We start from the raw sequence: 26,838 nt of genomic DNA, 5'->3' as shown, positions 1-26,838 counted from the left end.
TGTGCGCTAACACCGAAGTAAATCAAAGAGAGGAAAGAAGTGGACGAAAATGGAATAACATGCGTCTGGGTCAAGTAAATCAGTCAAGAGGAAAATGACACAGATCAAGATCTCCATGGCGCAGTCAGCGGTGAAGGAAGAAGGAAGGCACAAAACGGAAAGCAGCCCCAGCTCCCGAAGAACAAGAATCAATAAAGAGAGGAAGAAAGAAAGGTTCCCGCTGGAAACAACCCTGGAATGTTACTAGTACACCTCCCCACCCTCGATCCGCACTGTCATCTATCCAACACCCTTTCTTTTCTCCTCTTCACCAAATCACACCCGCTCCCTTACCTCCCACTAGCACTATCCGGTTGGCTCTCATCCAACCTTTTCCTCCAATCCGCCAAGCTCTCACTCAACCCCAAGCCGACGCTCTCGTCCTTTTTGGCCGTCGCGGGCGCCGTCACGGGGCTGGTATCGAAATCAAAGGCATTGCTCAGCCGATAGTTCTTGTTGGTCGCCTCCCAGTGACTGCGCAGCGTCTCGAGCTCGTTGGCAAGATTATCCAGCGCGGCACTGTTGCGCGCATCGCCCAAGCCACTTGCGCCGATCACACCCGCGCCGCCGGCGGTGGGCGTGGAGCCGTACAGACTCTCGGCTTCGCTGGCGGTGGACTCCTGGCGCGCGTGCCCTTGCACGTGGCGGTGGATAGTGTTGCCGTTGGTGGCGCCGCTCCCATGCCCAGGGCTGGCGAGGCCGGCAGACTCAGGGTTCGTAATCATCTGCCTGCTGCGGCGGCGGTAGTTGTCGAGTGAGAAATCGACCTGGTCGAGTAGCGTGCTGACCTTGTGCTCGGCGTCTTGAGCGCGGCGTTCGAGGAGGGCGTTTTCTTGCTGGAGCTGTTCCAGGTCCCGCTTCGAGGTCTCCAGGCGTCGCCGGGCTTCCTCTGTCGTCTGCAGAGCCGAATCACGTTCGCGCTGCGCGTCGGCGAGTTCTTGGCGGATGGACTGGATGTGTTGCTCAAGCTTGGAGGCGGTTCCGCTCAGTTCGGACTGGAGCCTCTCGATCTCGCTCTGCATGGTCTTTTGCTGTGTCTCCCAATCTGGGGGCGGTTGCGTGCTCTGGGATGACGAGCCTTGGGTCTCGAACTTCTCCTCCAACTCGACCAACTGCTCCTTCAAGCGGGTGTTCTCGGTCTTATAGCGCGCTAGCTGGTCCTTGAGCTGCTTCAGCATCTTTTCAGTGCCCTTGACGTAGTGCACGGCCGACTGATAATCGTTCTCGAGCTGCGCGAGCTTGTCGCGGTACGTTGCTTCGGACTCCTGCGCTTGCATCGCAGCCTGGTTTTTGGTTTCTTCGAGGGACGCCTGTGCGGCAAGGAGCTGCTGTTCAAGCTCACGTAGACGCAGTTGCTCGGGAGAGCCCTCACGAGGGCTGGTGCGTGATCGAGCGGCCGTCGTTGGGGAGATGCCGCGCTCACCGAGGATATCTTTCAAAGCGTTGTACTGCACAAGCATGGCGTTGGTCTCGAGTTGTTGCTTGGACAACTGCTGCCTGAGATCTGAGTTGGCGGCTTGCAGAGACTGCGTCTCGCGGAGAGCGTGCTGTAGTTGTCGACGGATCGAAACACCCTCACGGCTTGCCTGTTCTTGGTATACCTCCAGTCCAGCGATGCGCTCCTCGGCACCGCGTAACCTGTCAGCCGCGCTGTCTGCTTCCTGTTGGTACTTCCGAACCAAGGCATTCGCAGTGTCAACCTGGCCCTGAAGAGCACGGATCCGTTCATTGTCGCCCTTGTCCGACTTCGAGGCATCCCTCAAGGATAGCTTCTCCAGACCAGCCATCACCGCTTCGCGATGCAGCCGGGCCTCGTTGGCATGCTGTTCCGCCAGCTCCTCTGCATCCCGCAAGCGCTGTGTAGCAGCAACAAGCTCCGCGATTCGGGCTTCGTGTTCGGCCTTGAGCTTGTTAAGCTTCGTTTCTACTGCCACCCTGAGAGACCTCTCCTCGTCCAATTTCCGCTCCAGCAAAGCCTTGGTCTCGGCAGAAGCGGCCACGGCCCCGCGCAAGGACTCAAATGTACCCGCATGTTCCTTGGAACTCCCGACGACCTCATCGTATTTGTGCTCGAGCTCATCCCTTTCGACTCTGAGCATTTCCGCTTTGGCGACGGCTTCCGCGGCGACGACCGACTGTTCCCTAGCTTCCCGCTGCGCCATGTGCAATTCAGCCTTAAGTCTCTCGAGCTCGGATGCGTTCTGCTGCTTGTAGTTTTCCAGGTCCGTCATTCTATTTTGCGCCGCATTAGCCGTATCCTCGGCCAACTTGCGTGCCTTCCTCTCCGCCTCGTACTCGGTGCTGAGGCGGTCTAGCTGATCCTGGAGTTCTTTCTGGGTGTTGAGCGCATGCGCCAGCTTTCTGCCAATCTCACTGGCACGATCGTCCACATCCTTCTCACTGTCGAGCTGCGGCGTGCTAGCCGCACTTCCCCCTATGCGCGCCGCAAGCTTTGCCTTGGCGTAGACCGCCTCCTGAATAGCAGCATCTCGTTGCTTCTCGGCCTCGGCGATCTGCTTGGCGGCGAGAACTGCTTGCTTGTCGACGGACGCCTGTACATTGGCCAGTTCGGTCCGCATGGCAAGCAACGCTTCGATGAGCGGTTTGTCATCGTCATCGAAGGTATCCATAGCTCGGCTGTCGAGGATCGGGCTCATCGACGCATTTGGCACGTAGCCAGCTTTCCGAGCCAGTTCTAGCTCGGATGCATACCACGCATTGCGGTTCCTTGCGGAATCGAGCTCCTTAAGCAGCGCAACAGTTTGTGAGTTTCTGGTTGACGATCTCCTGGACAGAGGGTTGCTAGCTTGTCGGGTCGGCGGTGGAGGAGATGCCGGTCGGTTTGCTACCTGCCTGATAGCTGGTTCAGTTGAGCTGTCAACAGATCCTTGACTCCGCCCGTGTTTGGTCGGCTTAGGCCTCGGAGCATCAGCTGCTTGCACTTCAGCTTGCCTCGACGAGGAGCGTGGTGGGTTCTGATTGGGAGGAGTACGCCTCCCGTTTGCGGTAAGGCTCTCACCCTCCTTAACGGCGGAAACCTGCTGCGAAACTGGTGATGTCACCGGGGAGATGAGGGGCTGGTCGGGCCGTTCTAAGGAGGAGGTTCTTGGGCGTGGAGGAGCGGCAGTAAGGCCGGGCTTTGGGGGTTGCCCTTGCGGCGGCGGCCCTGCAGACCGGGGAAGCCGGGAAGAGCCATTCAGGGGTCCATTCAAGGGGCCGTTCAAGGGTCCATTCGTTGGGCTGACTTCGCCGGTTGGAGACTTGTAGCCCATGGCATTGGAGACTCCTGTCTGCCTCCTACCATCTGGTGGACCGTTGGATCCCTCGCGTGAGGGCGTGCTCCGGACAGCACCCGGCGCTGTAACATCGCTGGGTCTTCTGGTTCCCTGTGCACCCCGGGTGGCGCCGGAATCGTTCGGGTATCGGATCTTAGTTGTATCCAAGCAGTACACAAGCGCCAAGTCGTTAACTGCGGTAGCGGCGGAACTCGGTTCTCCTCCGACGACGACAATGGTCCTGCCGACCGCGGTCATGCTATGGCCAGATCTAGGTGAGGGCGACGGCCCCATGTTTTGGAAGGTATACCAACGGCGGGAGGTGATGCGAAATGCGGCCAAATCGCCAAGGTCCGCACCATCTTGCGTGCGGCCGCCGAAGATGTACATGACGTCGTCGACCAGAGCCGCGGCATGGCCCTCTCGAGGTGACGGGATGTAGCCAATGCAATCCAACTGTGACCAGGAGTTTGTCATGGGGTCATAGCACCAGACATCATTAAACCACTGGAAACCGTTCGTGCCTCCGAACCTAGATGGTTTTGGTGAGCGGTGCGGTTTGCCTCTCAGAATGACGCATTTGATACTTACAGGTATAGCTTATCGTTAAAGGTTATCATGGAATGATTCGTTCTCGCCGCAGGTATCTTAACCAGTGGCATACTCCCACTGTCGCTGCTGGCAATGAGCATTTCCCAGCGATTGTTGGGCATCTGCAGCTGGTTCAAGTCAAAGGCCGCGAGGTCATTCATAAAGTACCCCTCGACCTGACCACCAAAGATGTAAATCTTGGAGCCCAAAATATTCAGTGAATGGCCGTATCGACCACTAGGGCGCGGCCCTGGGGGCAAGGCTCTTGACCATTGCCTCGTTGCTATGCTGCGTCAGCAATTCCGCTCAACGGAAACACTGCATCGTCATCCTTACATGTGTTCAACAGGTACAGGGTCTCGTCAAGGACGTCGGTCTCCTCTATTTTGGTGTCTCCGCCAAACACGATGAAAGCGTTCCCTACGAGTAAGCTCGCATGGCCAACCCTCGGCCCCGGCCCCTCGGCTGTGGTTGCGAGGGGGTAGCAGGCCATGTTTGCGCCGGCTTCGATGAGCCACAGGTCGCCCTTCACTGTTGAGCTGTTAATCAAGCCGCCCATCACATAGATATCGCCCTCCTTGGACGAAACCGAGTTGACTGCGGCGCCGTATCTGGGGAACGGGCTTGGGTGTGACGAGGTGTAAGTAAGCCGCCGCTGCGACCACGGGTACAGAGAGGCGTTCAGGTTTGGGTTCATTTGCGGAGGCGCAACATTGCGAAGCTGTGACAACGATAAGTTAGCGACCAGAGCTCTCGGTCAACCGGAGGGAAGCGCCGTGGATTGGCCACCACAAAGCGCAAGAGAAGCGTACCGGCGGTTCGCCTGGAGGTAGCTGCTGCTGCATCTGGGGTGGCGTCTGCTGTTGCTGGTCTAGGCTCTGGCCTCGTGTACGGGCGTAGGCCTGGTCTGGGCTGCCCATGCTGCCGTCATTCTCTGCGGAATTGACACTACCGGTCGGCGTGGATCGAGATCCCTTCTCTTCCCTCACACGCGCCGCCGCACCCCCTATCCCTGAGCCGGAGCCCTGCGATCCATCGCGGCTCGTGAGACCCCGATCCTGGTGCTGGTGCTTCTTGGATTTGAACAGAAAAGCCATGGCGGGATTGCGGGACGGGCTCGCACGGCTTCAGCACCGCGGGGATGCTCGCGGAACGTAGTTGCGACGTCGGATGGATTCGCTGGCGGTTGCGTCTCGATCAGCCGCACGTCACTCAATCGCAATGGACTGCAGCGACGTCGTGCCGAGCGGGATCGTGCAGTAATCCGGCGGGTGCCGTTGGCGGGAGGGTGCAGAGACACCTACGGGAACAATGGCGTAGGGTCGCCGGCGATGGAGTCGACGCTCGGGGGCAGAGATGGCTGGGAGAGCATCGGTTTCGGTGGAGTCGGCGCAAGCAGAGAGCGAGCTAGATTTTGGTATCAACCTCCTGTCTTTTTTTTCCGTTTATGCGGGATCCCTTGTCCGCGAGAATCGGGTCCCCAAAACGGATAGCTCCTAAAAGGAAGAAAGCGAATAAAAAAGCAAGCAGACTCAAGTAACTAGGCCCCGAAGCCAACTATCTTTTTGTCGCCGAAACGGCTGGACATCCACAGTCAAGCAGACGGGATGGATGTGGAGGAGGCGAAGTTCGATGCGCCTGGATCGGGAGAGGATGAAGCTGGGGCCCCAAAGCCCAGTTTCGATGCAGCAAAGCCAAAGCGCGAACCAAGGGGACTTGTTAGAGTACGGATTAGAGTGGAAGAGCAACAGGTGGAGCCAGCCCCATAACGGACCATGGGCGGAGTACCTTGCATCCTCCGCCTTGCAAGAAACCCTCCAATCACGCCGCGTTTCCTGTTCCAGTTTCCAGCTCCAGGCTTTCTGAGGTGTCCTGGCTCGACAAATCGGACAAAAAAGGGGCAGGAGAACGGCATTTCAGGGGCTGCACTGCTCAGCACATTCAGCAACACCTACCTAACTCAGCGCATTATGTAAACGTGAGGCGCTGTCGAAAAGCCGAATTTCCATTCGTATGGCCCTGATTCTATTAATAAAGCTGGATTCCTTCCAGCTGACACCTGCAGAGGGTTTTGTTGCTAGAGCACTGCTGGTCTTGACAGGTAGATTTGCAGTCAACTGCACATTAACCTGGCCGGGTTTTGCAACAGGACTTTCTCGCTGTTAATCATGCCATCATTTCCAGTTGATTGAGACGAGAGAGAATGCTCTGGGTCATTCATTCACATTAAGGTTTGTGAACTTCTAGGTAGGTATACCTACAGTACAGTACCGTAGCATTGGTCCTCCTGGACACGAACCCAGTTGTTTCATGTTCGTCTTGGCGAGTGATGTACGGAATACCTACACACATATCCGTGGTACCTTACGGATACAAATCTATAGCATCTACCTCCGCTGAGCGAGTAAGTGAGCTGGGCTACAATGACAGGATCAGTGAATCAGTGCTGCCTAACTGTCATACCTTGCCTTACACTTTAACAAGCAAGTCATCATGATATTGGTACGAAGAACTTACAGCTGGACAGAGTATTGCCACATGTTTCCCTGTCCGTAGCATTTCGGTAGTCGTCCGTCCTGATGTTTTTCAAGTCTTCTGAATGAGACAATCATGATATCAGCTGCCACACATCCTCAGTCCTTCTCAGCAACAGTGACTGCTGCAGTAAGCGTTTTTGATACTGGCGAAGCAACCAGTGCTCGCTGAACCTGGAAGCTCGCGAAGGTTTAAACTGACATGGGATAGATCACGTGGGCATACTCCGGCAAGATAAGGCGAGGCTAAGCTGTGCCGCTCATGGCCATCATTGGCGGGCTTCGCTCCACTCTTTCCTGGGGCGGTCAAGCTGCCAAGTCCTGCCTCTGGACGCGCTTAACGACGTCAGGAGCATCTCCCAGTGACGGTAACTTTCAAGTCGATTCTCTACTGTGCGTCTGACTTATCCCATCGCTAGAGCAGCGATAGGACGAGAATCCCACATTTTCTTTTAACACAACAAGGAGCCGCGACTGTCACCTTGTGTTTAATGCCTTCGTTTTAACATTCTGCGGTTGTTTGCTGCATTTCGGATCTTGAGACAAGGGAGAACAAACAGCCCGTAGTCTTCGCCCGCCCTCGCTCGATCCGGTCAGACTGAACGAGACCCGGTCACCCCTCGAGGCCGACTTCTGATCAACTGCTTCACGGGACCATGACTGCGCGCTAACAATATTCCATCATGACGGCGATTTCTTACAACGCGCCGCAATCCGCGCAGTTCGGCCGCGGGCAGGGCTCAGCTCAATTCTCCAGGACCGCGGCTCTTGCTGCCTCGGCTGCTTCGTCTCCCGCCCGCCACCCCGGCTCATTCTCTCGCCAGACAACCCACGCAATCTCGCAACTCCAAGCCCAGTACGCTGAGGCATCAGCGTCGGCAGCCGCTTCGGCCTCGCAACAAAGCGACTACCTTCACAACGGCTCAGCTGGCCACGCTCCCACGAGGCCAGGTCAGCCGCTCGCCAACGGCAGACGCAGGTCATCGCCTGCACCTCCCTCTTCGCGACGGCCCTCGAGCGCTCCCGGTGACCAGCAGCCTGCTCCCTCAAGCAGCCGAGCTAGCGGCGGGCCTGTCGATGAGACAAACCACTCCGCTGTTCCACGACCAAGTAAACCGCCATTACTCCGCTCCAAAAGCGAGCACGGCGGGCGCTATGACGACGCCGACGACGAACCGGACGAGGGATTTTACGACTTGGGTGCCAGACATGGATTTGAAGACCATTACTTGTCCGAGGATATCATCGCCCAGCTTGCAAGTGTAAGTGATCGTTCCGTTAAGGTTTGCCTGCCTTGGATCGTAGTCGGACGGCCAGCGCATCGTGGCCCCCCAATCGCATTCCCGGGTCCGCATCAATCTCTTGATGTATTCTAGCTACATTCCGGAAGCCCCGTGTTGCCAGGGTTCACGCGGCTGTTCCTCGCATGGTCTTGCAGCGCAGCGGGGTGCCGACATCAAAGGCCCGCAAGATGGTGGAGACGAACTGTGACTGACGCTCAGCAGAATTGGTACATGTACTTCACCGATAAGCGGCATGAAACGACAGGCAAGCCCAAGGAACCCGCCTTTGAACTTCAGGATTGGCGAATGCGCGATCGGCTGAAGACCGTATCCGCTGCCATCGCCGTCTGCTTGAATATCGGAGTGGAGCCCCCAGACCAACTGCGCACCACTCCGGGCGCCAAACTCGAGGCCTGGCAAGACCCGACGGTTCCTCCAGTAGGCAAAGCTCTCGAGAACATCGGCAAGTCACTGCAGGCCCAGTACGAGACACTCGCTCTCCGCACCCGCTACAAGCAGTACCTTGATCCCTCTATTGAAGAGACCAAGAAGTTCTGCATATCCCTTCGCCGGAATGCTAAGGACGAGCGAGTTCTATTCCATTACAATGGGCATGGAGTACCCAAACCGACTGCTAGTGGCGAGATATGGGTTTTCAATAAGAACTACACACAGTACATTCCCGTGTCGCTCTATGACCTTCAGCACTGGCTGCAAGCTCCTACGATTTTTGTCTGGGACTGTTCTGAGGCTGGAAACATCCTCAAGAACTACCACAAGTTTGTTGAGAAGCACGAGCAGGAGGACGAGGAACAGGCGCTCAGGGACGCCAACTACGAAAAGACTAATTACCGCCCCTACATCCATCTCGCAGCTTGCGATTCCAAGCAGAACCTCCCGACAAACCCGCTGCTCCCAGCCGACCTGTTCACCTGCTGTCTAACCACCCCCATCGAAATGGCTTTGTGGTTTTTCGTCTTACAAAATCCACTGCATGTCAATCTCACCCCTGAGAGGGCGAGGAAGTTGCCCGGGAGGCTCCAGGAACGGCGGACGCCCTTGGGAGAGTTGAACTGGATTTTCACAGCCATCACGGACACCATTGCCTGGACGACTCTCCCCCGACCTCTGTTTCGCAAGTTTTTCCGGCAAGACTTGATGGGTAAGTTCCACTGGTTGGTTCTCTTGTGTATGCAGCGTCCTAACTTCAATTTCCAGTAGCGGCACTGTTCCGCAACTTCCTCCTCGCTCAACGCATCATGCCTGTGTACGGATGCAACCCCCAGTCCTACCCTGAGCTGCCCGATACCCGCGGCCATCCACTTTGGGAAAGCTGGGACCTCGCTGTGGACATGGCCCTGTCGCAGTTGCCCATGCTGGAGAGAAGGGAAACCGAGGGAATCCCGTACGAATACGTCAACTCGACCTTCTTCACAGAGCAGCTCACTGCTTTCGAGATCTACTTGACTAGGGGCGATGCCGTCTCGCAAAAGCCTCCGGAGCAGCTCCCCGTTGTACTCCAAGTCCTTCTGAGCCAGCAACATCGGCTCCGAGCCTTGATTCTTTTGGGGAGGTTCCTTGACCTTGGCCCATGGGCTGTGCAGCTGGCTCTGAGCATAGGAATCTTTCCTTATGTGCTCAAGTTGCTGCAGTCCGCTGCGCAGGAGCTCAAACCTGTCATGGTATTTATCTGGACCCGCGTGCTGGCCGTCGACATCTCGTGCCAGCAGGATCTTATCAAAGACAATGGCTACACCTATTTTGCGGCGATCATGAAGCCCCAGGAGACGTTCCCCGTTGTCGGCGTGGTGGTTCTGGATGAGCACAAGGCCATGTGTGCATTCATTCTTGCCATGCTGTGCAAGAGTTTCAAGCCCGGCCAGGTTGTCTGTAACTCGACCGACATCATGACCTACTGCCTGCATCACCTCGAGCACCCGGAAAATCCTCTCCTTCGGCAGTGGTCGTGCCTCTGCATCAGCCAGCTGTGGAGGGATCTACCAGAGGCGAAGTGGAGAGGCATTCGTGAAAACGCCCACCATAAGCTCGCGTACCTAATCAAGGACCACTGTCCCGAGGTTCGCGCCGCCATTGCGCATGCCATGACTACCTTCCTCGGTATCCCTGATCTGACCGATGAGGTGGCGAGAATCGAGGAGGGCATCGCCTGGGCCATGCTGGAACTGGCCACAGACGGCAGTCCCATCGTTCGAAAGGAGCTTCTCGTCTTCCTTTCGCACTTCGTCCTTCGCTACGAGAGCAAGTTCTTGGTCGCTGCATATGAACACCTTCTGGAGGAGAAAGAGTACCAGCTTTCCTCTCCGCCAGAGGACGGCCTCGACCACAAGATGGGATTGCATTACGCCAGGAGCGAGAACCGCGAGAGAGACGGGACCATCAAACCCACCGCGTTTGGTGTGGCACATGACTCCGTGTTTGCAGCGTGCTGGAAGCACATCAACATCCTGAGCGTCGATCCCCACCCGGAGGTACAAAGGGACGCAACCATCATCCTGGACTACGTCCACCATGCGCTACTGCACTCGCCTGTCGGCGCGCAGGCACAGAGTCTTATGGATGACATCCTCCGGCGCGCTAGGAAAGTGTCGAGAGGTGACATGAGCCAGAGAACCGGCATGGCTGGCACCCGCACTGCTGCTGCGCAGCCGATGCCGTCCCCTGGTCTTCTTAAGCGGACTGCCAGCTACCTCTTTGGACCGCTCATGGGGACCTTGGAACCTTCGTCCAACGCTCCGACGCCGCCCGCAACCCCTGGGTTGCAGAGGTCGTTTTCTCAACGGAGCCGTAAGGGCCCGAGCTTGGAAAACGCTCCGCCAGAACAGCACGATCAGGCCGCGCCTCCATCGAACTACCACATTGCAAATGAGCCGCTGTGCGCCGGATACAAGGAACGCAAACCCAGAGAGATTCCCGCCCTTCCTTTGGTCAGTACCTTCTTAGACTGGTCCACCGAGTACTTCCGCGAGCCCCAGATGAAGGCGCCCGAGGCCGAGGAGCCTGGTAGCAACGAATACAACGAGCGGCTATGGCGGCGGGCTCGCAACGAGACTGTTCTTAGAGAGACACAGCCGCAGAAGACTCACGCCAGGACGCACAAGTGGAATAGCCAGGTGGGTGTTATCCTCACCGGCTCACAGCCGTCCAAGATGACGTTCCACCAGTTTGAGAACCATATTGCGGTTGCGGATGACGGCAACACCGTGACAATTTGGGACTGGAAGAGCAATACTCGAAAGAGCCGCTTCTCCAACGGCAACCCGGAGGGATCCAAAATCTCCGACATGAAATTCATCAATGAGGATGACCAGGCTCTCCTCATGACGGGCTCGTCCGATGGTGTCATCCGCATTTATCACAACTACGACAGCGATACCGATGTGGAGCTTGCCTCGGCGTGGCGCGCCCTTACCCACATGGTTCCTTCCAACGTCAATTCTGGAATGGTCTTCGAGTGGCAGCAGGTCAACGGTCAGGTGTTGGTCGCTGGCGACGAGCGGGTCATCCGGATATGGAACGCGGGCCACGAGATCTGCACACATGAGATTCCCGCGAGATCTGGTTCGTGCGTGACGTCGTTGACGTCGGACCAGATGACGGGCAACATCTTCATCGCCGGTTTTGGCGACGGCGCCATCCGCGTCTTTGACACGCGCTTGAGACCCCAGGAGAGCATGGTCCGCAAGTGGAAGGATGAGAGCCGGCAGTGGGTCCGCTCTGTGCACATGCAGCGCGGCGGCCAGCGTGAGCTTCTGTCTGCCAGTCGCAATGGCAAGGTTCATCTTTGGGATATCCGCATGGACCAGCCGCTCAAGACATTCCAGACGACCAAGGATGTGCTGCGGACAGCCAGCACACATGAACATCTGCCTGTATTTGCTGTGTAAGTGGGATCCTCTTTACCCGCGTTCTTGCTGTGTTGCTAGAGGCTAACAACCCTTTGTTTTCAGTGGTACATCCGCCCACGTAATCAAGATCTTTGACTTTGACGGACATGAAATCACCCGCCTCGAGCCATACTCTGGCTTCCTGGGACACAGGGCCGCCCCGCTTGCTGCCACCGCTTTCCACCCGCATCGCATGCTCCTGGGCTGTGCCGCCCGTGGAGATCACCATGTCAGCCTCTATTCCTGTGGTGGCGAACGGGTTGGTCCATTCTAAGGAACCAGGTCCTTTTTCTTTCCCATATCCAGGTTCACTCTCCTTATTTCCGGCGTCTCCTTTGGGCATTGGGTTCTGGTGGAGGGATACCTAGTGGCGTTCTGGGGGTAGCGAGAGGCATGCTCTGATAATAGGGGCTCGAGTTGTTGTTCAAGTACTGCTGTGCTATGGCACGAAGTGATGGAATACCTGCCATGATTTTGTAGGATTTGGTTGACGCGTAGGGATGTTTGTGCTGAGGCAGATATTCTACTTGTTCCCCGCTGGGCTTCATTGGGAGCCCCTGCCACAAAGTCTGCATTCGATGATTGTCTTGTCTATAGCTTCTATCATTGATGCGAATACAATGTCGTCTACTGGCGTAGCCGACTTGAACGGATGTATTGGACAAAGACAAGATGTTATCATTACACAAGGAGTTCATCATGCTTTGTCTTTTACCCCGCTCAGATCCGGTACTGGTGTTGAAAGTTGGTCGACTGTGTCGGCCGAGCCTGTAGCAGCTGGGCTATACCACTCGGCCCACCTCAGCTTACAGCGCGGTGGCAAGGCACTGGAGCCTAGGTCCCAGTTCTCGGAGCTGATAATCCGGCGGGCCCAAATCCAACGAGGTATCTAACCACCCAGCCAACGCCCTAATAAGCGAGGACCACTAACTTGATTGGAGTCCCACCACCATGACCGACAAGCTCAAGCCTCAGGCCCTTCCCAACATTGGAGCCCTCCAGGTGGCCTGGCCCTCGCGGCTGGATTGTGACGGCGGGCAGTCCACTTCGAGCCGAGCCGGTACTTGTACCATCGCGAGGGTTGCGCTCACCGAATGAGTCACCCGACGAGACAGACCATGTCATCAGTCCCAGTCATCATCGTCATCGCCGCGTTTTATTCCGTCCCTGCGACTCTTGATCCCCTTACTGCCGGCAGCAGCCTTTTCCTCTTCGGCGTCCTCCGCCTCTCTCCTCCGTTTCAGCACGCGCATGTCATTCTCCTTGACCGCGCCCACCTCGACCAATATCATGTCGAGATCAAGCATGCTCATCCGGACCCCGCCCACCGTCGCGAGCGTGACAATCTGCTTGACAATATCTCCCTTGTCGTAGACCAGGATGGTGGGGCAGTTCCGCTCCGGATAGCCCTCGATGGCCTTGTCCGCGCGCATCTCGCAGAATTTGACCTCGCCGTACTCCTGGGCCGCCTGGCCCCAGAGTTGGGACAGGACCCGCGACTCGACGTTGCTACCCTGTGCAGAGGTCAGGTTGACGAACACGGGCCCGTTCTGTGACGCTTCGGTCACTTCGCGCGCGTATTCTGGCTTGGAGATGGGGTAGATGGAGCCGTGGACGGATTTCTTTTGCAGCGCGGACAGCTCCTGCATGCGCTTCTGTCGGTATTGCTCGAGAAATGCTTCGTCTTCTTCGTCTTCGAGGTCGGAGAGGTCCGAGAGATCCTTCCCTTCAAGGCGGTTCTCGTGCGCGAGCCGACGAGCTTCGAGAATCGCTTCTTCGATAAGCGGGGTCGGCGACGGCGGCTTCTCTGGAATGATGCCGTGCTTTCGGAGAATGTCGTTCCTGTGAGTCATCCGTTAGTATGTGACTAAGGTGACACCACCGCCGGACCGGTCTGACCATTCTGTGTCGGCGTTGGGGTCGTCGATGGGGACTGCGATACGTTGGTCGACGGGTGCCGCCATCTTTGTACTGCTTAAGATGGCCTATCGGGAATTGATGAGGCGATTTGGGGTTTGAAGTCGGTGTTCTCTTTGGCTTAAAGTGGGCTGCGTCGTTGTGACACGCTTGCAGTCGCTGTCGATGTTGTTTATTATCTGCGTCATCTGGCTGCCTGACGGTGGTGTTCCAATGGTTCAGTGTCTAGTGCCGTGCGCCGTGAATAGTACTGTACCGTCTTTTCTCGACTAAATCAGTTTTCACTAGCAGAGATCGATTGGCTAACGCACATCCGAATACGCGATAGGATAATATAAGTAAGGGTCAAAGCCAATCAGATAGTGATTTGGCGCTGCTAGTGAAAAGCATATGGCCTACGGATCCGTAGAAAAGACGGTACTCGGCGTCTCCACGCAATTGTCAACCCCACCATGGATGAGCAGTGCCCAGAAGCCTGACCCCACCACAACTCCAATGACAAGGAATAAGACGGCCTTTGATTGGTCGTATAATCAAGCCCTAACAGACCGGCTCCGAGGCTAGCCAATTTTGCCTTCTGCTCCTCACAGACCCAAATTTTGCCTCTTGAACTTTGGTTCCCGCTGGGCCTTGAAAATCCCCTCCGCAACCATCCACGAGCAAGAGTCTGCCGTCAAATCCATCCAGATTTCATCAATCAAGCCGTAGCTCGTCCCTTCGACATCCGAAAATAATCAATCAAGATGGTAAGAAGTCGAAGCTCTGCCGATTTTACGCGGTTCTGCCCGCTCGATGTCCATTTACAGGGTCACGAGGACTGCATTCAACATTGCCTTGAGAGAAAATCTAATTCTGAATCGGAATGTGGAAGATTTGACGGCGTCGCAAGAGTGACCAGGAATGGGGCAATATGCTGGAGATTGGCACATCGACTGGCGGGGGGAAATCGATAATTCAGGGCGTTATGCTGACGGATGGTTTTTAAAAAGGTTCTCGCCGTTGATCTCCTCAACCCCAGCCCGGCCGCCGAGGCCCGCAAGCACAAGCTCAAGGTACGTCGATATGCAGAGGCTTCTACCCATCTGTTGAATAGTTGCTGAACTATCTGCAGACGCTTGTGCCTGCTCCCCGCTCCTTCTTCATGGACGTCAAGTGCCCCGGCTGCTTCACCATCACCACCGTCTTCTCCCACGCCCAAACCGTCGTCATCTGCCAAGGCTGCACGACCGTCCTCTGCCAGCCGACCGGTGGCAAGGCCCGACTCACTGAGGGCTGCTCGTTCCGGAGGAAGTAAGCGGTCTGATACCGGCTGTTTTCTTTCTCTGGGCATCATGGCATGGTAATGGGTCATCTCGGTATCTGCAAGGCTGTTTCGAGCTGGGCGTCTAGACACACATTACTCGATCGTCAAATCAATCTCCTTTGCGGATAGAAGATGGATTCGCCAAAAATCATCCCGCACAGCAATATGGGAGGGCGTTTGGGGTCCGGATATCTTGCGTCATCGATTTCTCCGACTTTCTTACGATCTGCGCTTTCCGAAGGTTTCTGTCTTTCGCTGTACAGGCAGGTGATACTGCATGGGAGGATCGCTGGCAGAGGCATTTTCACAAGTGTCTAGACTGCGTTGCCACGGACGGGTGGCAGGGCTGCTGGAACACGAGGACGTGGATCGCTGAGGAACGCCGAAAGCCTCGGTGCAGTTGGGCAGGGAAAAAGGATCGGTGTTGCGTAACGACAAATTGAGGAGATTCCATGTCAATTCTTGCCTTCCCCCTCATATGAGTGACTTGTGGCACAGCTGCACATCAGTTCACCCAAGCGGGCTGAAGCCTACCAACCTGCTTTCATTTCCATGAACCAGTAGACTGAGCCGCTGCCTCGTGGCAGTCCTGATTTCAGGTTCTCTGCCCTGAGTCCTAAATTCAGCACCCCTTCCCAAAGCGGCAGTGTCCCAAATCTCTGGCGCCTGTGCTTGAAGGTCAAGGATGCATGACTTCTGCCACTATCTCCGCCCGATACAGCCTTTAATTCGATGTAGATTACATGATCTAAGAAGGGGTGTATGTGCAAGGAAGTAGGATATAGTTATGCTTAAGAAATGTACCAAGCTGAGGGGATAGGGTATGTTGATGTCGACACCTCTCTTCGGAAGTATTCCGCACCGAGTAAACAAAGTTGAGGTGGAAACACATCAGCAATGAGTTGACCGGATTTGTTGGCCTGGCAGAGCGAGATATTTCTGGATTTGTTTCATAGTGTAACTCATCTGACCATTGTCCCAGCCACCTCAACCCCTAAAGAGGCTGCCGACTAATTCTAAGCTTGCTGTGCCAGACGCAAGAATCGAAGCGTTTCATGCAAAGCCACAATTCCCTGCTGCTTATCTGCACACTTTATAAGGGACCGACCTCAAGGCAGTCCCCAGCCACGAATATGAAAGCGAGATTACTTCGGAGTGTTTCAGGAAGTTCTACCAATTCTGCCAATTACTGCGATCGACAATTCAAAACCTGGAAGATTAAACTTCGAGTTGCGTTGCGTCAGATCCGACAGGAAGTGCTCGGCAGCTTGAGAAACCTGCTGACGTTTGAAACGAACCAATCCTGTATGAGCTTGATCCAATTAACGCGTGACAACACGTTGTCGCGACTTCTTTCCTGGACCCACATTTTTCCTCCTATTACTCGAATCGGCCAGCACTTTTAAAGGAAATCCGCATCTTGCCCAGCCTCCTTTGTTCTTACTTCAGCCCCAAGTCTCTATGCAACACCACACAATATACATTCACGTCTGCCTATCGCAGCACCTTTCTCCGTCTCATTCCTCAGCAAGCTTCATTCTCGCATCGTAACGATTGAAACCCGAGTTTGAGCCATCAAGAATGTCTGGCCCACGCACAAAGCGGCAATTCGCCGGCGCAGCCAGCGACCCCTCGCAACGCCAGATCACGTCCTTTTTCCCGAAGACCGTAACTTCAACCTCTCCCACGTCCGCCAATGCCGCCAGAAAATTATCGAACCAAGCGCCCCTCAGTGCCCCTGTTCTTCCAGCGCAGGTTCAGACAGACTTACTGAACGTCGGCATGCGAGTCCGCAAGGCCATCCCAGAGGGCTACAAGACGGGCGGCGCCTACAGCACATTCACACTCTGGGCGGAGGAGAGCACCAGCAACTCGAGCTCAGATCCCCGCCCTGTTTCCGCAACACCCACCGCAACATACTCATCCGCGATGCGCGAGCTTGAGCCTTTCTGCGGCATCAACAAAATTGGGGGCCTCGCCTTCCAGCCATCATACCACCCAGAGGACGATCTCGAGGCCATGCCAGGTCTCACGAGCAGCCAAGACACCATCGCCAGCACTGCGAGCACCATGTCATCAACCCCCGCCACTAGCCTCAACGTCACCGCGGCAGCCCCGTCAGCACCCAGCCGCAAACGCTTCTTCAGGTCAGAAGAAGACGAAGCAGCCCACGACGCTCTGGGCGCCTCCCTGCCATACAGGGGCCCATTCCGCCTCAGCAGCGATAATCGAGACGCCTGGCTAGAAGAGGAGGTCTCGCCTCGGAGCCTGGGGCCGCCGGCCGGGATGTGGGAGAATGCACGGCTGCTGGCTGTGCCGAGGCGGACTCGACAGGGGAGGAAGGTTGAGGCTGCTGGAGAATTGGGCGGACTGGGACAAGAGAATGTCATGGTAACGGTGCCAGGGCAGGATGGGAATGACTTTGAGGAGGCCAGCTTCTTGGACTATGGCCTGAGGGCGGATGGGAGGATGGATATTGGGTGAGCGGGGCATGGGGTTGGTTTGCATTGCACTGTTGACGGCGTTTATGGCGTTTTCCGGGTGAGCCAGTTGCCCAAGACTTGGCTGGATGGGATGCATTATACCATGGTAAATGGGCAGGTTTCGCAGGCATTACGGGGGATACGGCGTTGTATCAGAGAATTGGTGCGGGTGGATGCAGTGCATTCTAATATTGGTGTTTGAGTAAACCTACAACCCGTAGCGCGAGCAGACGAAATCGACATTGAATGACTGTTACCTCAGTGAAGTTCGGGGGACAATGGCGTGTGACGGCGCGTGAAGGTCAAGATTTCGCATGGGTTACAGCGCCGGAAAAGGGTCCCGAAACTCGAGTAGGTCCCTCTGCCCGTAGAACTCACCGACAACCGTCAGGATCATGTTCAGGGTCGCCCGCATGTTGACCCGAGCTCTCGTTTCGTCGAATGCTGCCGCTTCCCCTCCGCTGCTCTCATCCCGCTGGACGTAATCAGCATCAGGTTGCGCGGAGCCTTCCGGCTCTTCGTCCTGCGGGGCGTCCCGGTTCTCCTCAAGTCGCGCCAGCAGCCGGGCCTTTGCCGCTGCAATGTCGGCCTTGATGTCCTTGTTATCCCCATCTGCAGGGGTATCGTCATCAGTGACCTCTCCGTCGTCAATGTCCATGTCCATTTCCCCGTCCATGTCCTCGCCGTCACCGTCAACAGTAACAGCAGCAGAGCCCGGTCTAGGTTCCGCATTTACCCCTATCACCCCCGCCTCGTCATTTCCGACTTCCCGTGACGCAACACCACTCTCGTCTTCCTCATCAACTACCACCTCACCCTCAAACTCGTCTTCCCCTTCACCTTCAAGCGCGCCTTCCAGATCACCCTCCACCTCCTCTTTCAAAGCCTCCATCTGTGCGATACTAACCATCATCAACACGGCCCTCTTGCCCAGCTCCCTGATTAAGCCAACCTCGGCGTAGTCCATCTCGCCGCGGTCCGGCAGCCGCGCCAGCAAGGCCCAGATCCAGCGGCTTGTCCGCTCGCGCAGCTCGTACCCGCGGCGGATGAACTTGCCGCCGAGGATTACGCGCAGCAGCTTGAGCACGCACTGCCGGTCCAGCGCGGCAATTTGCACCGGTAGCGGGTCCGTGTGGCGGATGCGCCGCGTCCAGACGCGGAATGTCCATGACTTTGCGCCAAAGGAGCCCACCTCGGTGCCGTGGTCGCGCGGGAGGACGGCGACGAGGGAAGGGGGCGGGGTGCGGTGCAGCAGGGCGCGCAGGCCGAGAAATTGGGTGGTGAGCGAGGCGAAGTAGGATTTGCGCAAGGCAGCGTTTTGGGCGGCGACCTGGTCGGCTGGGTTGAGAGGGTGGATCTCGCCTGCTTCGAGTACTTCGGAGGAGGATGCAACGGATGGGTCGGGATCGGGCACCGCGGTGTACGCGCCATCGTGGTAGTACCCTCGCGAATCGCCGACGCCGTCGTCGTAGATGCTTCGGTCGATGTCGCCGGGAACATGCGGACCGGCTTTGGGGGCAACCAGGACGTTTGGGACGCTGCTTGCTTCTTGTCTGTGAGTTACTTACCATTAGCTTACCATGCCATGGCTGTCTGAAGCCAGTTCGGCCGACTGAGAGAAGGGCAGAGTGTTGGTTTAGCAGATGTTGATGATGGTGCACGCAAGGGGAATTAAATGGGAGGCTTACCGGACAGCTCTGAGATATGCGAGAGCATCGCTGGTCTCTTCGGATTCCAGGTCGTCATCGCTTATCTGCGATGGATCGTCTCCGTCGAGGCCTGGGAAGGCGGTTCGCTGGCCGTAGGTTGGATCGGGTTTGCCCTCTGCCTGCTTCGACTTGGAACTCTGCTGCTCGCGTCGCCGCTTGCTGGACGAGTACGAAGCCTGCTCATTGTCGTCGGCCGTAACGGCACCGTGGCTTCGCTTTGACCCCATGGCTGGCAAGCACGGATGGTCAGTGGGATACCATGACAGAGTTCAGATTTATGGTGAATACCAGGAGCTGCCCTTGGGTGAACTACGATGCCTATCGTTACATAAAGTCACTCTTATTAGCGCAGCGAATATACAATCGCTTAAAAGCATAATGAAGTGTGACCCATTGAGCAAGGGTTAGGGCTGGCTGTGAAGATTTCAGTTCGGTGTGATAACGCTGCCCCTCTATGCCCCACCAAAAACATGGCCTCAACTCCTCGTTGTGTCAGGCCGAGACCTGCAGTGACTCTTAAACCCGGTTCACACCACCACCGGAGGGCGCCAGGAACACAGCTCGCTCTGAACCGAATTTTGCCGACCAAGCGCGCTAGCAGCCAGATCCGACTTTCTATATCAGAAACACGACATGGCCGAACCCTCAGCGAACCCAGCCCCTCTTCAGGCCGAAACTCCTGCCGTGGCTCCGGCTGCTGAGGGCGCCGAGGATGGTTCAACTTCGAAGAAGGCCGCCAAAAAGGCTGCAGCAAAGGCTGCAAAGGAGGCAGCGAAGGCCCGTCACGCCGCTGAGCGAGCTGCTGCCGCTGCCGCCTCCGGCTCGGCAACCCAGACCGAGGACCTGGCCAAGGACAATTACGGCCAGGAGACACACGAGACGAAGTTCTCTGCTGATGCCATCGAAATCAACCTGAAGACCCTCGGCGACGACCATGTCGGCAAGACAGTCGAGCTCCGCGCCTGGATCCAGAATGCCCGTATGCAGGGCGCCAAGATGGCCTTCGTTGAGCTGCGGGAGGAGGGCAATTGGGCGATCCAGGGCGTCGTGACCGCCAGTCCCGAGGGAGCTCCCGTCAGTCGCCAGATGGTCAAGTGGGTTGGCTCCATCAACCCAGAAAGCTTTGTTGTTGTCGAGGCCACCGTGGCCAAGCCCCTCGTACCCGTCAAGGCCTGCCGGGTTACCAACTACGAGCTGCACATCACCAAGTGCTTTGTGCACGCCGCTGCCCCTACTATGCTGGGCATGACCCTCGCTGCCGCGAATCGGCCGATTGCCAACTTCAGCGACGAAGAAGTGCCAGTAGAGCAGGGCGTCGAGAAGCTCAGCATTGTCTCGGCCGGTGAGACGACAGCCACTCCGGCTGCCACCATGCTTACCCATCTCGACAACATCGTCATGCACAAGCGGTCGGCCGTGCAACAAGCCATTGCTGACATTCGCGCGGAGATGAAGGAGCTGTACCGCTCGTACCTGAGGTCTCACGGGTTCAAGGAGTTCGAACCCCCTTGCTTGATCGCTGCCGCATCCGAAGGCGGTGCCAATGTATTCCGCATGCCCTACTTTGAGAAGGAAGCTTTCTTGGGTAGGTACTCAACCGCGTCAGCGAGATCTGGAACTTCCGCTGATCATCCCAGCGCAATCACCGCAGTTCTACAAGCAAATTGAAATCGCCGGCGGCCGAAAACGCGTGTTCAGCATCGGCCCTGTGTTCAGGGCCGAGAACTCCAATACACCGAGACACATGACCGAGTTCACCGGTCTCGATATGGAGATGGAAATTAAGAAGGACTACCGCGAAGTTCTGGTATGAGTCTTTTGCCACTTTAAACCACTGGCTTCACAATGCACCGTTAACAGCACTTAGGACGTGTTGGAAGGCGTCCTCCTCCACATCTTCCGCAACATCAAGGAGCGCTGCGCCGACGAGATCGCCCTCGTCCGCTCCGTCTACCCCTCCGATGAATTTCTCCTTCCCGAGCCTGGCAAGGAGGTCCGCCTTACCTTTGCCGAAGGCCAGAAGCTTCTCCGCGAAGAGGGCCCCGAGGAGTTCCGCAACGTCAGCGACGACGAGGACATGAGCACGCCGCAGGAGAAGGCGCTCGGCGCGCTCATCCGCAAGAAATACAACACCGACTTCTACGTCCTCGACAAGTTCCCCGAATCGGCTCGCCCCTTCTACGCCAAGGAGGACCCCACCAACCGCAAAGTCACCAACGCGTACGACCTCTTCATGAGGGGGCAGGAGATCTGCTCTGGCGGGCAGCGTATCAACGACCCCGTCGAGCTGGAAGCCAGGATCCGCACCAAGGGCATCGACCCGGCGAGCCCTGGTATCAAGGAGTATGTGGATATTTTTAAGCAGGCAGGCGTCCCTGCCCACGGTGGAGGTGGTATTGGTCTGGACCGTGTGGTAGCATGGTACCTCAACCTGCCGAGTGTCCATCTCGCGGCGTTTTACCCGCGGACACCAAAGAGACTGTTGCCTTGATTGGGGATATGAGTAGGCAGAGCAGGGAGATATGGCGTGGATTCCGATAAAGTACAACCTGTTGCGATGAGCGTGTGAGATAGAACAGCTGCGATAGACTTGTGTCTGGTGTTTGTATCTGGGCGTGCGTTGTATGTGAAGGCCGAGGTGAGCAGCTCCTGAAATCCTCTGAGCCTCTCATCATCCTTCTGTTACGAAGTGCACTCAAACCCCAGAACCATTTTAGCTCACCTGTCTTATGGGAGCGGAGAATATTCCAGGTTGAGTGGAATGCCTCTCTCTATATCCTACCAAGGTCATGATGTTCGGCTGTCTCACATAACGTATGAGGTGTCGGATGGGATTAGCGACGTATTTTAACATAGTAGGTTGATTAATGAAGTTGTATGTGCCTCATCAGTTCCATGTTTCTTTGTAATCCACCACTTTTCGAACCCCTTTCGACTGTAAGACACGGGCAGAGTTTCGACAAGCCCGAGTCTAATTTCAAGGAAGCCCCGCGATGATGAGACGGCCACGATGAACGAGCAGACGGTAGCTACGTTACATTGCGCAGTAAGTAGGTGCTTTCAAAGTGGAAACCAGTGAGCAAAAATACAAGTTTGACTGGTTGGATAGATTTATCGGCGGTTTGAGAATCTGACGACTAAACAACATACTGTGAAGCTTGAGTGAGCAGTATCTACGACCTTATCGAGTAGTGCTAGCCTTGTGCTATGTCACGGTAGAACATATAAGCTCGGATTGCCGCCAACTGACTGCAGTGAATTATGCTGCCAGAGAGGACTGCTAAGCTGGGAGGACTTGGAATGCATGCTAGCTAGCAGTCGTTGGTGGTACTTAGAAGTTGTCACACTCACAAGGCTACCTGGGTATTACATAGGGAGTGCCTGACTGTGACGGCGCCTGTCGTCGGAGTGCGCGTTTCCCACCTGCTCTGGCCTTTGACCACTGCAGCGCGAGAACTCTTCCAGCTTGTCTTCCTTTTTCTCCTCACTTGTTATTAGCAAAATTGAGTCCCATTGGCAGTGCCCTCGTGCTTTGCCTAAATGTACGCTCGTCCCTCACACTGACGACTGTGGCACTATGAGACCAGATTCTTAGGCGCACAAAGCCGAGGCTGAAAAACTCAAACGGCTCAATGGCATAAATGGTTATATCCTGGCTTATCGATTTCAACCGCTCAAAGGTGCTTGAGCTACTGTAGTATTTGTTGATTAAAAGCGAAGCTTCACCACTCCTGCCCTTCTTATCAGCGTAAGTACCTTGATGAGCCACTCTAGTTCATGAGCCTCTCGTTCTCTCATAAGCCAGATGTTAACGGCTTGTCTGCGTGAAATGCTGGCTCTTCTGGGTCCGGTTTGCATTTCGAAGTTGCGATCCATTATGGATTGCCTCCTCCTGGACTAAGTTCAAGCGATTATGAGATAAATGGCATTGGATACGTGATTGTTACAGTATTTGAGTGCACCTTACTTCAAGTTTTAAACAATGAAACGCTCTGGATTTTGTATTTACCTTACTACTTAGTAGAGAAGAGAATTCATTGTTGCTATGTAGCACTTCTAATACCTTGTTACCGAGGAGCTGAGTCTGCGTATATTTGACATTCAAGATCCTCTCTCTCTCTATTCTCTACGATATTGTGAAGGACGAGCAATATAAGGCGAGGCACCAGGGCACTTTGAATACTACTCAATTCTGCTAATCAAAAGCTGAAGAGGGAAAACTTGGAAAGTACGAGCGCAGGTATCACGTAGAAAAGGTCGTGGATGCACGAACTAGCAGGACCGTCTCTCTTCCGCAGGCTATGTAATCTAGTCTCAATACGGAAGTGTACCTGTAACCCTAGCCCTAGTGCACTTTCCGTCACAGATTTTCTGTTAACGTTATAACAGAGCGATCTATCATTATAAAATGAAAACATTGTCTCTCCCAACTACATCTAGTCATCGACGAATGTAGCTAGCCCGCCTAGCTATACATAGTGAAAGAAGGTTGCATTAGCCTTAAGACTGTCACGGCGATTGCGCCGTGCGTGCCAGGACCCACGGGTGGGGCTCAGTGTGTGGGGCCACTGCGGGTTGAAGATCCTGCACCTCGCTGCCGCGAGTTCTGTTCGTAGCTCCTTGAGCTACGTCTTGACAATCAAGCCTGCGCGTACCTGACAGAATAGAGCCTAGACTGTAGTTTAGCCCGAATACTATTGTCATTGGATTATCCGCCTGTCCCGCCGTGACAAAGACATAGTTCCAACAAGTCTATCGTAGTATAGTAGTATTCACACTCCTATTTACATATTATCGGATAACGACTAGCTAGAGAGGGCCATATAATTAAAAACGCCTCGTCCCATCATTCACATAGTCCATCAGATTCTTTTAACCTCTAAGACGTTCTACTCGTATAAAGGAAAGTCTTTAGTTCAGCTTGCAGAGTCAATCATAGAATGGCTCTACTTATATATAGGACATTGATAGGCCTTATTCACCTTGAAAGCGGACAGTTTCCGGTCTAGTGTCACGGGTGGGCGCAACTGACCACTGCGTAACACCCTCAGAAGAGGGACCGTGGTTCGAACTGTCCAGTCGAACCAGGAGTTGCGCACATGAACCTCACACTGTCACGACCTGTGACATCTAGGTTGTAGAGTTATCGGATAGCCTTACTCATTTATAGGACGTTCTTCGGCCTCACTCACCATCAAGATAAACGATCTTTCTCTAGAGGCCTGTAGGACAGTCTTACCCTCTTATAGGACCGCCTTCGGTCACTTTCGTCACTTCTCCCCTGGATGGACATCTCAAGTCGCTGCGGTCGTCGTCAATTCCTTGGGAAGATCTGGCCCCTGAGACAGATCACGATGGAGACAGCGCCGGGGAAAGCGGCGACGACAGCCTCGGTCCTCGCCGGCCTTGAAACATTGCGGTCTTGTAGCCTAACAGCATCGCAATTTCGTGGCCTTGCGGCCTTGTCTAAGCCTGCTGCTGCTCTACTTTGGATGGTCGATCATTTAAACTAAGTTTCCCAGCTCTCGACCCAAGAGTTTCCTTCATTGTGCAACCAACTCACTCACTTGCTCCAGAGGCATCAACCATGGCACCCACAAAGCGTGAATAGACCCCTTTTCTACCTCTACTGCCTCATTGCCCGTCGTCTGTCGCTTATCCCCCCTCTCAGGCCTTTTATTCCCTCTCTTCCTCCTCGTCCCATCCTCCTCCCCAGCACGGACCCTTTCCTCCTCCATCAGATCTTGTCAGAAGATCAATCAATTGCTAACCAACTGCTCGGAAGCCACCCCGACAGCCCAGCCGTCGACTCCTCGCGCGAACCGCCAGGCAGTCCTCACCGGCAGGATCGACGATGTTCGCAGCAGCAGCCCCAACACTCCCTGCAACCAGAGGTTCGCCAGAATTTTGGCTCTTGCTTCTCCGTCCCAACAAACATCGCCTCGCTGTAGGCCCAAAGGATTCAGAAACGGCGGCGGTAGTAAATACGGCCGGTGCCCAAACTGCCAGATCGGCCGCCGTGAGCGAAGCCGTTTCAACCCGCTCGGCCTCTCACCGCACAAGGGGAGATTCCGCTTCGTCTGCAGCAAACGCAACGGCAACCCGCCTTGCAATTATTCCGAGGTGAGTACGGGATTTAAATACTATCGAGCGTATCATTATCAGTTCAACTAGTGGTAATAAGTTGGTGCCTTAGGTTCTCGCTTCAGATCCGGCTGACAACCCGGCTGCTTACTCGGGTGTGGCTCAGTCGATCGAGGTTGACAACAACGAGGAAGAGGACGACGACGACCATTCCATCATTTCGCCTTCCAGAGCCCGCAAGAACAGGACCAAGGCCAACAGTCGGGCTGCGCCGTCGGGCACTATCAGCAAGGACTTCCGGAACATGGATGCGGGCAAGGACTCGTCCCAGCAGAAGCTGGGCTGTCCCCAGTGCATGAAGGGGCAACTGGTCCAGAAATGTCGCGATACGTTCCACTTCCGTGAGACGGTCCTGGTCTGCGAGAAGGTCTGGAATGGTAACGAAGCTGGCGGTGGCTGCGGCTACAGCATGAACCTCGGCAGCAAGCCTATCGGTGGCAACGACGATGCTGATTACCACGACGGCGACGACGACGTGGAGATCACCAAGGTTGTCGAGACTCCGGACGCCGCCAAGAAGAAGGACCTGAAACACGGGGTCACTATCTCTGGGCGGAAGAAGAAGAGCATGGACGACTGGATTTTCGAAGAGCGCGAGAGAGCAATGGAGAACCCATTTGCTGCGGCCGTCATGGCCGGCCCGCCGGCGGACAAGATCAAGCAGAAGCCCAAGAGGAAGATCGTGGTGGACTTGACCTCGGACGACGAGCTGCTGGGCACCTCCCCTGTCCGAAGGCCGAAGTTCTCAGCGGGTGCAAACCATACCATGGTGGGAGGCGCTATCGGCGCCCATGCGCCTATTCTCATCGAGGACGACGACGAGCCCAAGGCTGCGGCGGAGTTCGAGGATCTCGGCTCGGACGACGAGCTGCAGCTAATTCAGCTGGCGGACAAGGCTGAAGACGCACGCGACGACTTGGATGAGGACGACGTGCTCGAGCTCATCCAGATGGCCGACAAGGCGGTTGCCACTATGTCTTCTCAGTAGGGCCGCTGCTGACGACGCCGGATCTACTCGCACAAGAGATCCTGTTTCGGGAGCGTCTGTATTCTGTTCCTGCGGTATGCGCTTCGTCGACTGAACAACAGGTCTGGGACCTTGGGTGGAGGAATTCAACGTTCTTCTTCGTTCGTCATTGGGCTCCTTTCGCTCGCATGCTTTTCTCACTCATGGATTCTCACAGCCAAGGCGCCATAGGTAGAGGAATTCAAACGTTGGGTTGCCACAAAGTAATTTTGGTGGGTTGATGATATCTTGCGTCTTGTAAGGCCGGTCTCGATTAAGCCCGGCCTCACTTGCCTAATTCGGTCATCGATCGGAGCTGTGGGAGAAGGTGCCGGCCGGGTGATGTCCACAATCGGTGCCGCCTTAGGCCAAAACCCGGGCGAAAGCGGGGCCGACTGGGGTGCGGTTTTCTACGGAGTATCAGTATATAAATGGATTCACTCCAAGGGTGAATCTCGGATGATACCCCTGAAAAGTCGCTGTGCGTTGGTGTGGTCAGCTTATCAATGTGTCGACGTCGCCGCTTGCACATCTAGATACATTGTGCGGTCCAGCGAAGGTCACATGGCACTATGGATATCCATACAGTGGCTACCCTGCCCAGTTCAGTTAGCGACTCGACTGGAGCGCGCCAGTGTGGGGTTGTCGT

At 55.7% G+C, this 26,838-nt stretch overlaps 9 protein-coding genes across 9 annotated transcripts; 6 read left to right on the top strand and 3 right to left on the bottom strand.

Moving 5' to 3' along the window:
• Positions 1 to 329: 329 nt before the first annotated feature.
• N657DRAFT_633150 (uncharacterized protein) lies at positions 330 to 5,002 on the bottom strand (the record flags this gene model as incomplete). The annotated part of the gene is made up of 4 exons (XM_062791193.1): positions 330 to 3,846; positions 3,906 to 4,188; positions 4,242 to 4,626; positions 4,718 to 5,002. 4 exons carry the CDS (start codon positions 5,000 to 5,002, stop codon positions 330 to 332), a joined length of 4,470 nt encoding a protein of 1,489 aa, XP_062649060.1.
• A 2,120-nt stretch (positions 5,003 to 7,122) lies between these two features.
• On the top strand, positions 7,123 to 11,901 carry N657DRAFT_570277 (uncharacterized protein; the record flags this gene model as incomplete). Its single annotated transcript, XM_062788719.1, has 4 exons — positions 7,123 to 7,701; positions 7,945 to 8,884; positions 8,941 to 11,623; positions 11,691 to 11,901. The coding sequence occupies 4 exons, from the start codon at positions 7,123 to 7,125 to the stop codon at positions 11,899 to 11,901; spliced, it is 4,413 nt and encodes a 1,470-aa protein (XP_062649059.1).
• Positions 11,902 to 12,014: 113 nt separating this feature from the next.
• N657DRAFT_362314 (uncharacterized protein) lies at positions 12,015 to 12,667 on the top strand. Its single transcript, XM_062786988.1, has 2 exons — positions 12,015 to 12,512; positions 12,569 to 12,667. The coding sequence occupies exons 1-2, from the start codon at positions 12,128 to 12,130 to the stop codon at positions 12,580 to 12,582; spliced, it is 399 nt and encodes a 132-aa protein (XP_062649058.1). The 5' UTR covers positions 12,015 to 12,127; the 3' UTR covers positions 12,583 to 12,667.
• Positions 12,668 to 12,751: 84 nt separating this feature from the next.
• On the bottom strand, positions 12,752 to 13,591 carry N657DRAFT_680028 (thioredoxin-like protein; the record flags this gene model as incomplete). The annotated part of the gene is made up of 2 exons (XM_062796238.1): positions 12,752 to 13,469; positions 13,527 to 13,591. 2 exons carry the CDS (start codon positions 13,589 to 13,591, stop codon positions 12,752 to 12,754), a joined length of 783 nt encoding a protein of 260 aa, XP_062649057.1.
• A 927-nt stretch (positions 13,592 to 14,518) lies between these two features.
• On the top strand, positions 14,519 to 14,838 carry N657DRAFT_680027 (uncharacterized protein; the record flags this gene model as incomplete). The annotated part of the gene is made up of 2 exons (XM_062796237.1): positions 14,519 to 14,596; positions 14,656 to 14,838. 2 exons carry the CDS (start codon positions 14,519 to 14,521, stop codon positions 14,836 to 14,838), a joined length of 261 nt encoding a protein of 86 aa, XP_062649056.1.
• A 1,165-nt stretch (positions 14,839 to 16,003) lies between these two features.
• On the top strand, positions 16,004 to 17,593 carry N657DRAFT_644139 (uncharacterized protein). The gene has a single exon (XM_062792699.1). The coding sequence runs from the start codon at positions 16,429 to 16,431 to the stop codon at positions 17,329 to 17,331; it is 903 nt and encodes a 300-aa protein (XP_062649055.1). The 5' UTR covers positions 16,004 to 16,428; the 3' UTR covers positions 17,332 to 17,593.
• A 56-nt stretch (positions 17,594 to 17,649) lies between these two features.
• N657DRAFT_689597 (uncharacterized protein) lies at positions 17,650 to 19,347 on the bottom strand (the record flags this gene model as incomplete). Its single annotated transcript, XM_062797001.1, has 2 exons — positions 19,019 to 19,347; positions 17,650 to 18,883 (listed from the first exon to the last, which is right to left on the bottom strand). The coding sequence occupies exons 1-2, from the start codon at positions 19,264 to 19,266 to the stop codon at positions 17,650 to 17,652; spliced, it is 1,482 nt and encodes a 493-aa protein (XP_062649054.1). The 5' UTR covers positions 19,267 to 19,347.
• Positions 19,348 to 19,601: 254 nt separating this feature from the next.
• N657DRAFT_644137 (aspartyl-tRNA synthetase) lies at positions 19,602 to 21,926 on the top strand. The gene is made up of 3 exons (XM_062792698.1): positions 19,602 to 20,624; positions 20,677 to 20,846; positions 20,907 to 21,926. The coding sequence occupies exons 1-3, from the start codon at positions 19,673 to 19,675 to the stop codon at positions 21,528 to 21,530; spliced, it is 1,746 nt and encodes a 581-aa protein (XP_062649053.1). The 5' UTR covers positions 19,602 to 19,672; the 3' UTR covers positions 21,531 to 21,926.
• A 2,700-nt stretch (positions 21,927 to 24,626) lies between these two features.
• Positions 24,627 to 26,321, top strand: N657DRAFT_689595 (uncharacterized protein; the record flags this gene model as incomplete). Its single annotated transcript, XM_062797000.1, has 4 exons — positions 24,627 to 24,642; positions 24,825 to 24,933; positions 24,991 to 25,162; positions 25,236 to 26,321. 4 exons carry the CDS (start codon positions 24,627 to 24,629, stop codon positions 26,169 to 26,171), a joined length of 1,233 nt encoding a protein of 410 aa, XP_062649052.1. The 3' UTR covers positions 26,172 to 26,321.
• Between the last annotated feature and the right edge of the window lie 517 nt (positions 26,322 to 26,838).

The sequence above is a fragment of the Parathielavia appendiculata genome (assembly GCF_033297405.1).
Source record: "Parathielavia appendiculata strain CBS 731.68 unplaced genomic scaffold N657scaffold_4, whole genome shotgun sequence".
Taxonomy (NCBI): domain Eukaryota; kingdom Fungi; phylum Ascomycota; class Sordariomycetes; order Sordariales; family Chaetomiaceae; genus Parathielavia; species Parathielavia appendiculata.
Note: the sequence above shows the minus strand (reverse complement) of the source record. Positions and strands in the feature narration are given on the sequence as shown.

What these genes read in the sequence shown, in the direction of transcription:
- N657DRAFT_362314 (XM_062786988.1), top strand. Translation starts at nt 12,128, where the DNA reads ATGTTTGTGCTGAGGCAGATATTCTACTTGTTCCCCGCTGGGCTTCAT.
- N657DRAFT_644139 (XM_062792699.1), top strand. Translation starts at nt 16,429, where the DNA reads ATGTCTGGCCCACGCACAAAGCGGCAATTCGCCGGCGCAGCCAGCGAC.
- N657DRAFT_644137 (XM_062792698.1), top strand. Translation starts at nt 19,673, where the DNA reads ATGGCCGAACCCTCAGCGAACCCAGCCCCTCTTCAGGCCGAAACTCCT. An exon ending in TGAGAAGGAAGCTTTCTTGG is followed by an intron (nt 20,625 to 20,676) that starts GTAGGTACTCAA and finishes TGATCATCCCAG; the next exon opens with CGCAATCACCGCAGTTCTAC. An exon ending in AGGACTACCGCGAAGTTCTG is followed by an intron (nt 20,847 to 20,906) that starts GTATGAGTCTTT and finishes AACAGCACTTAG; the next exon opens with GACGTGTTGGAAGGCGTCCT.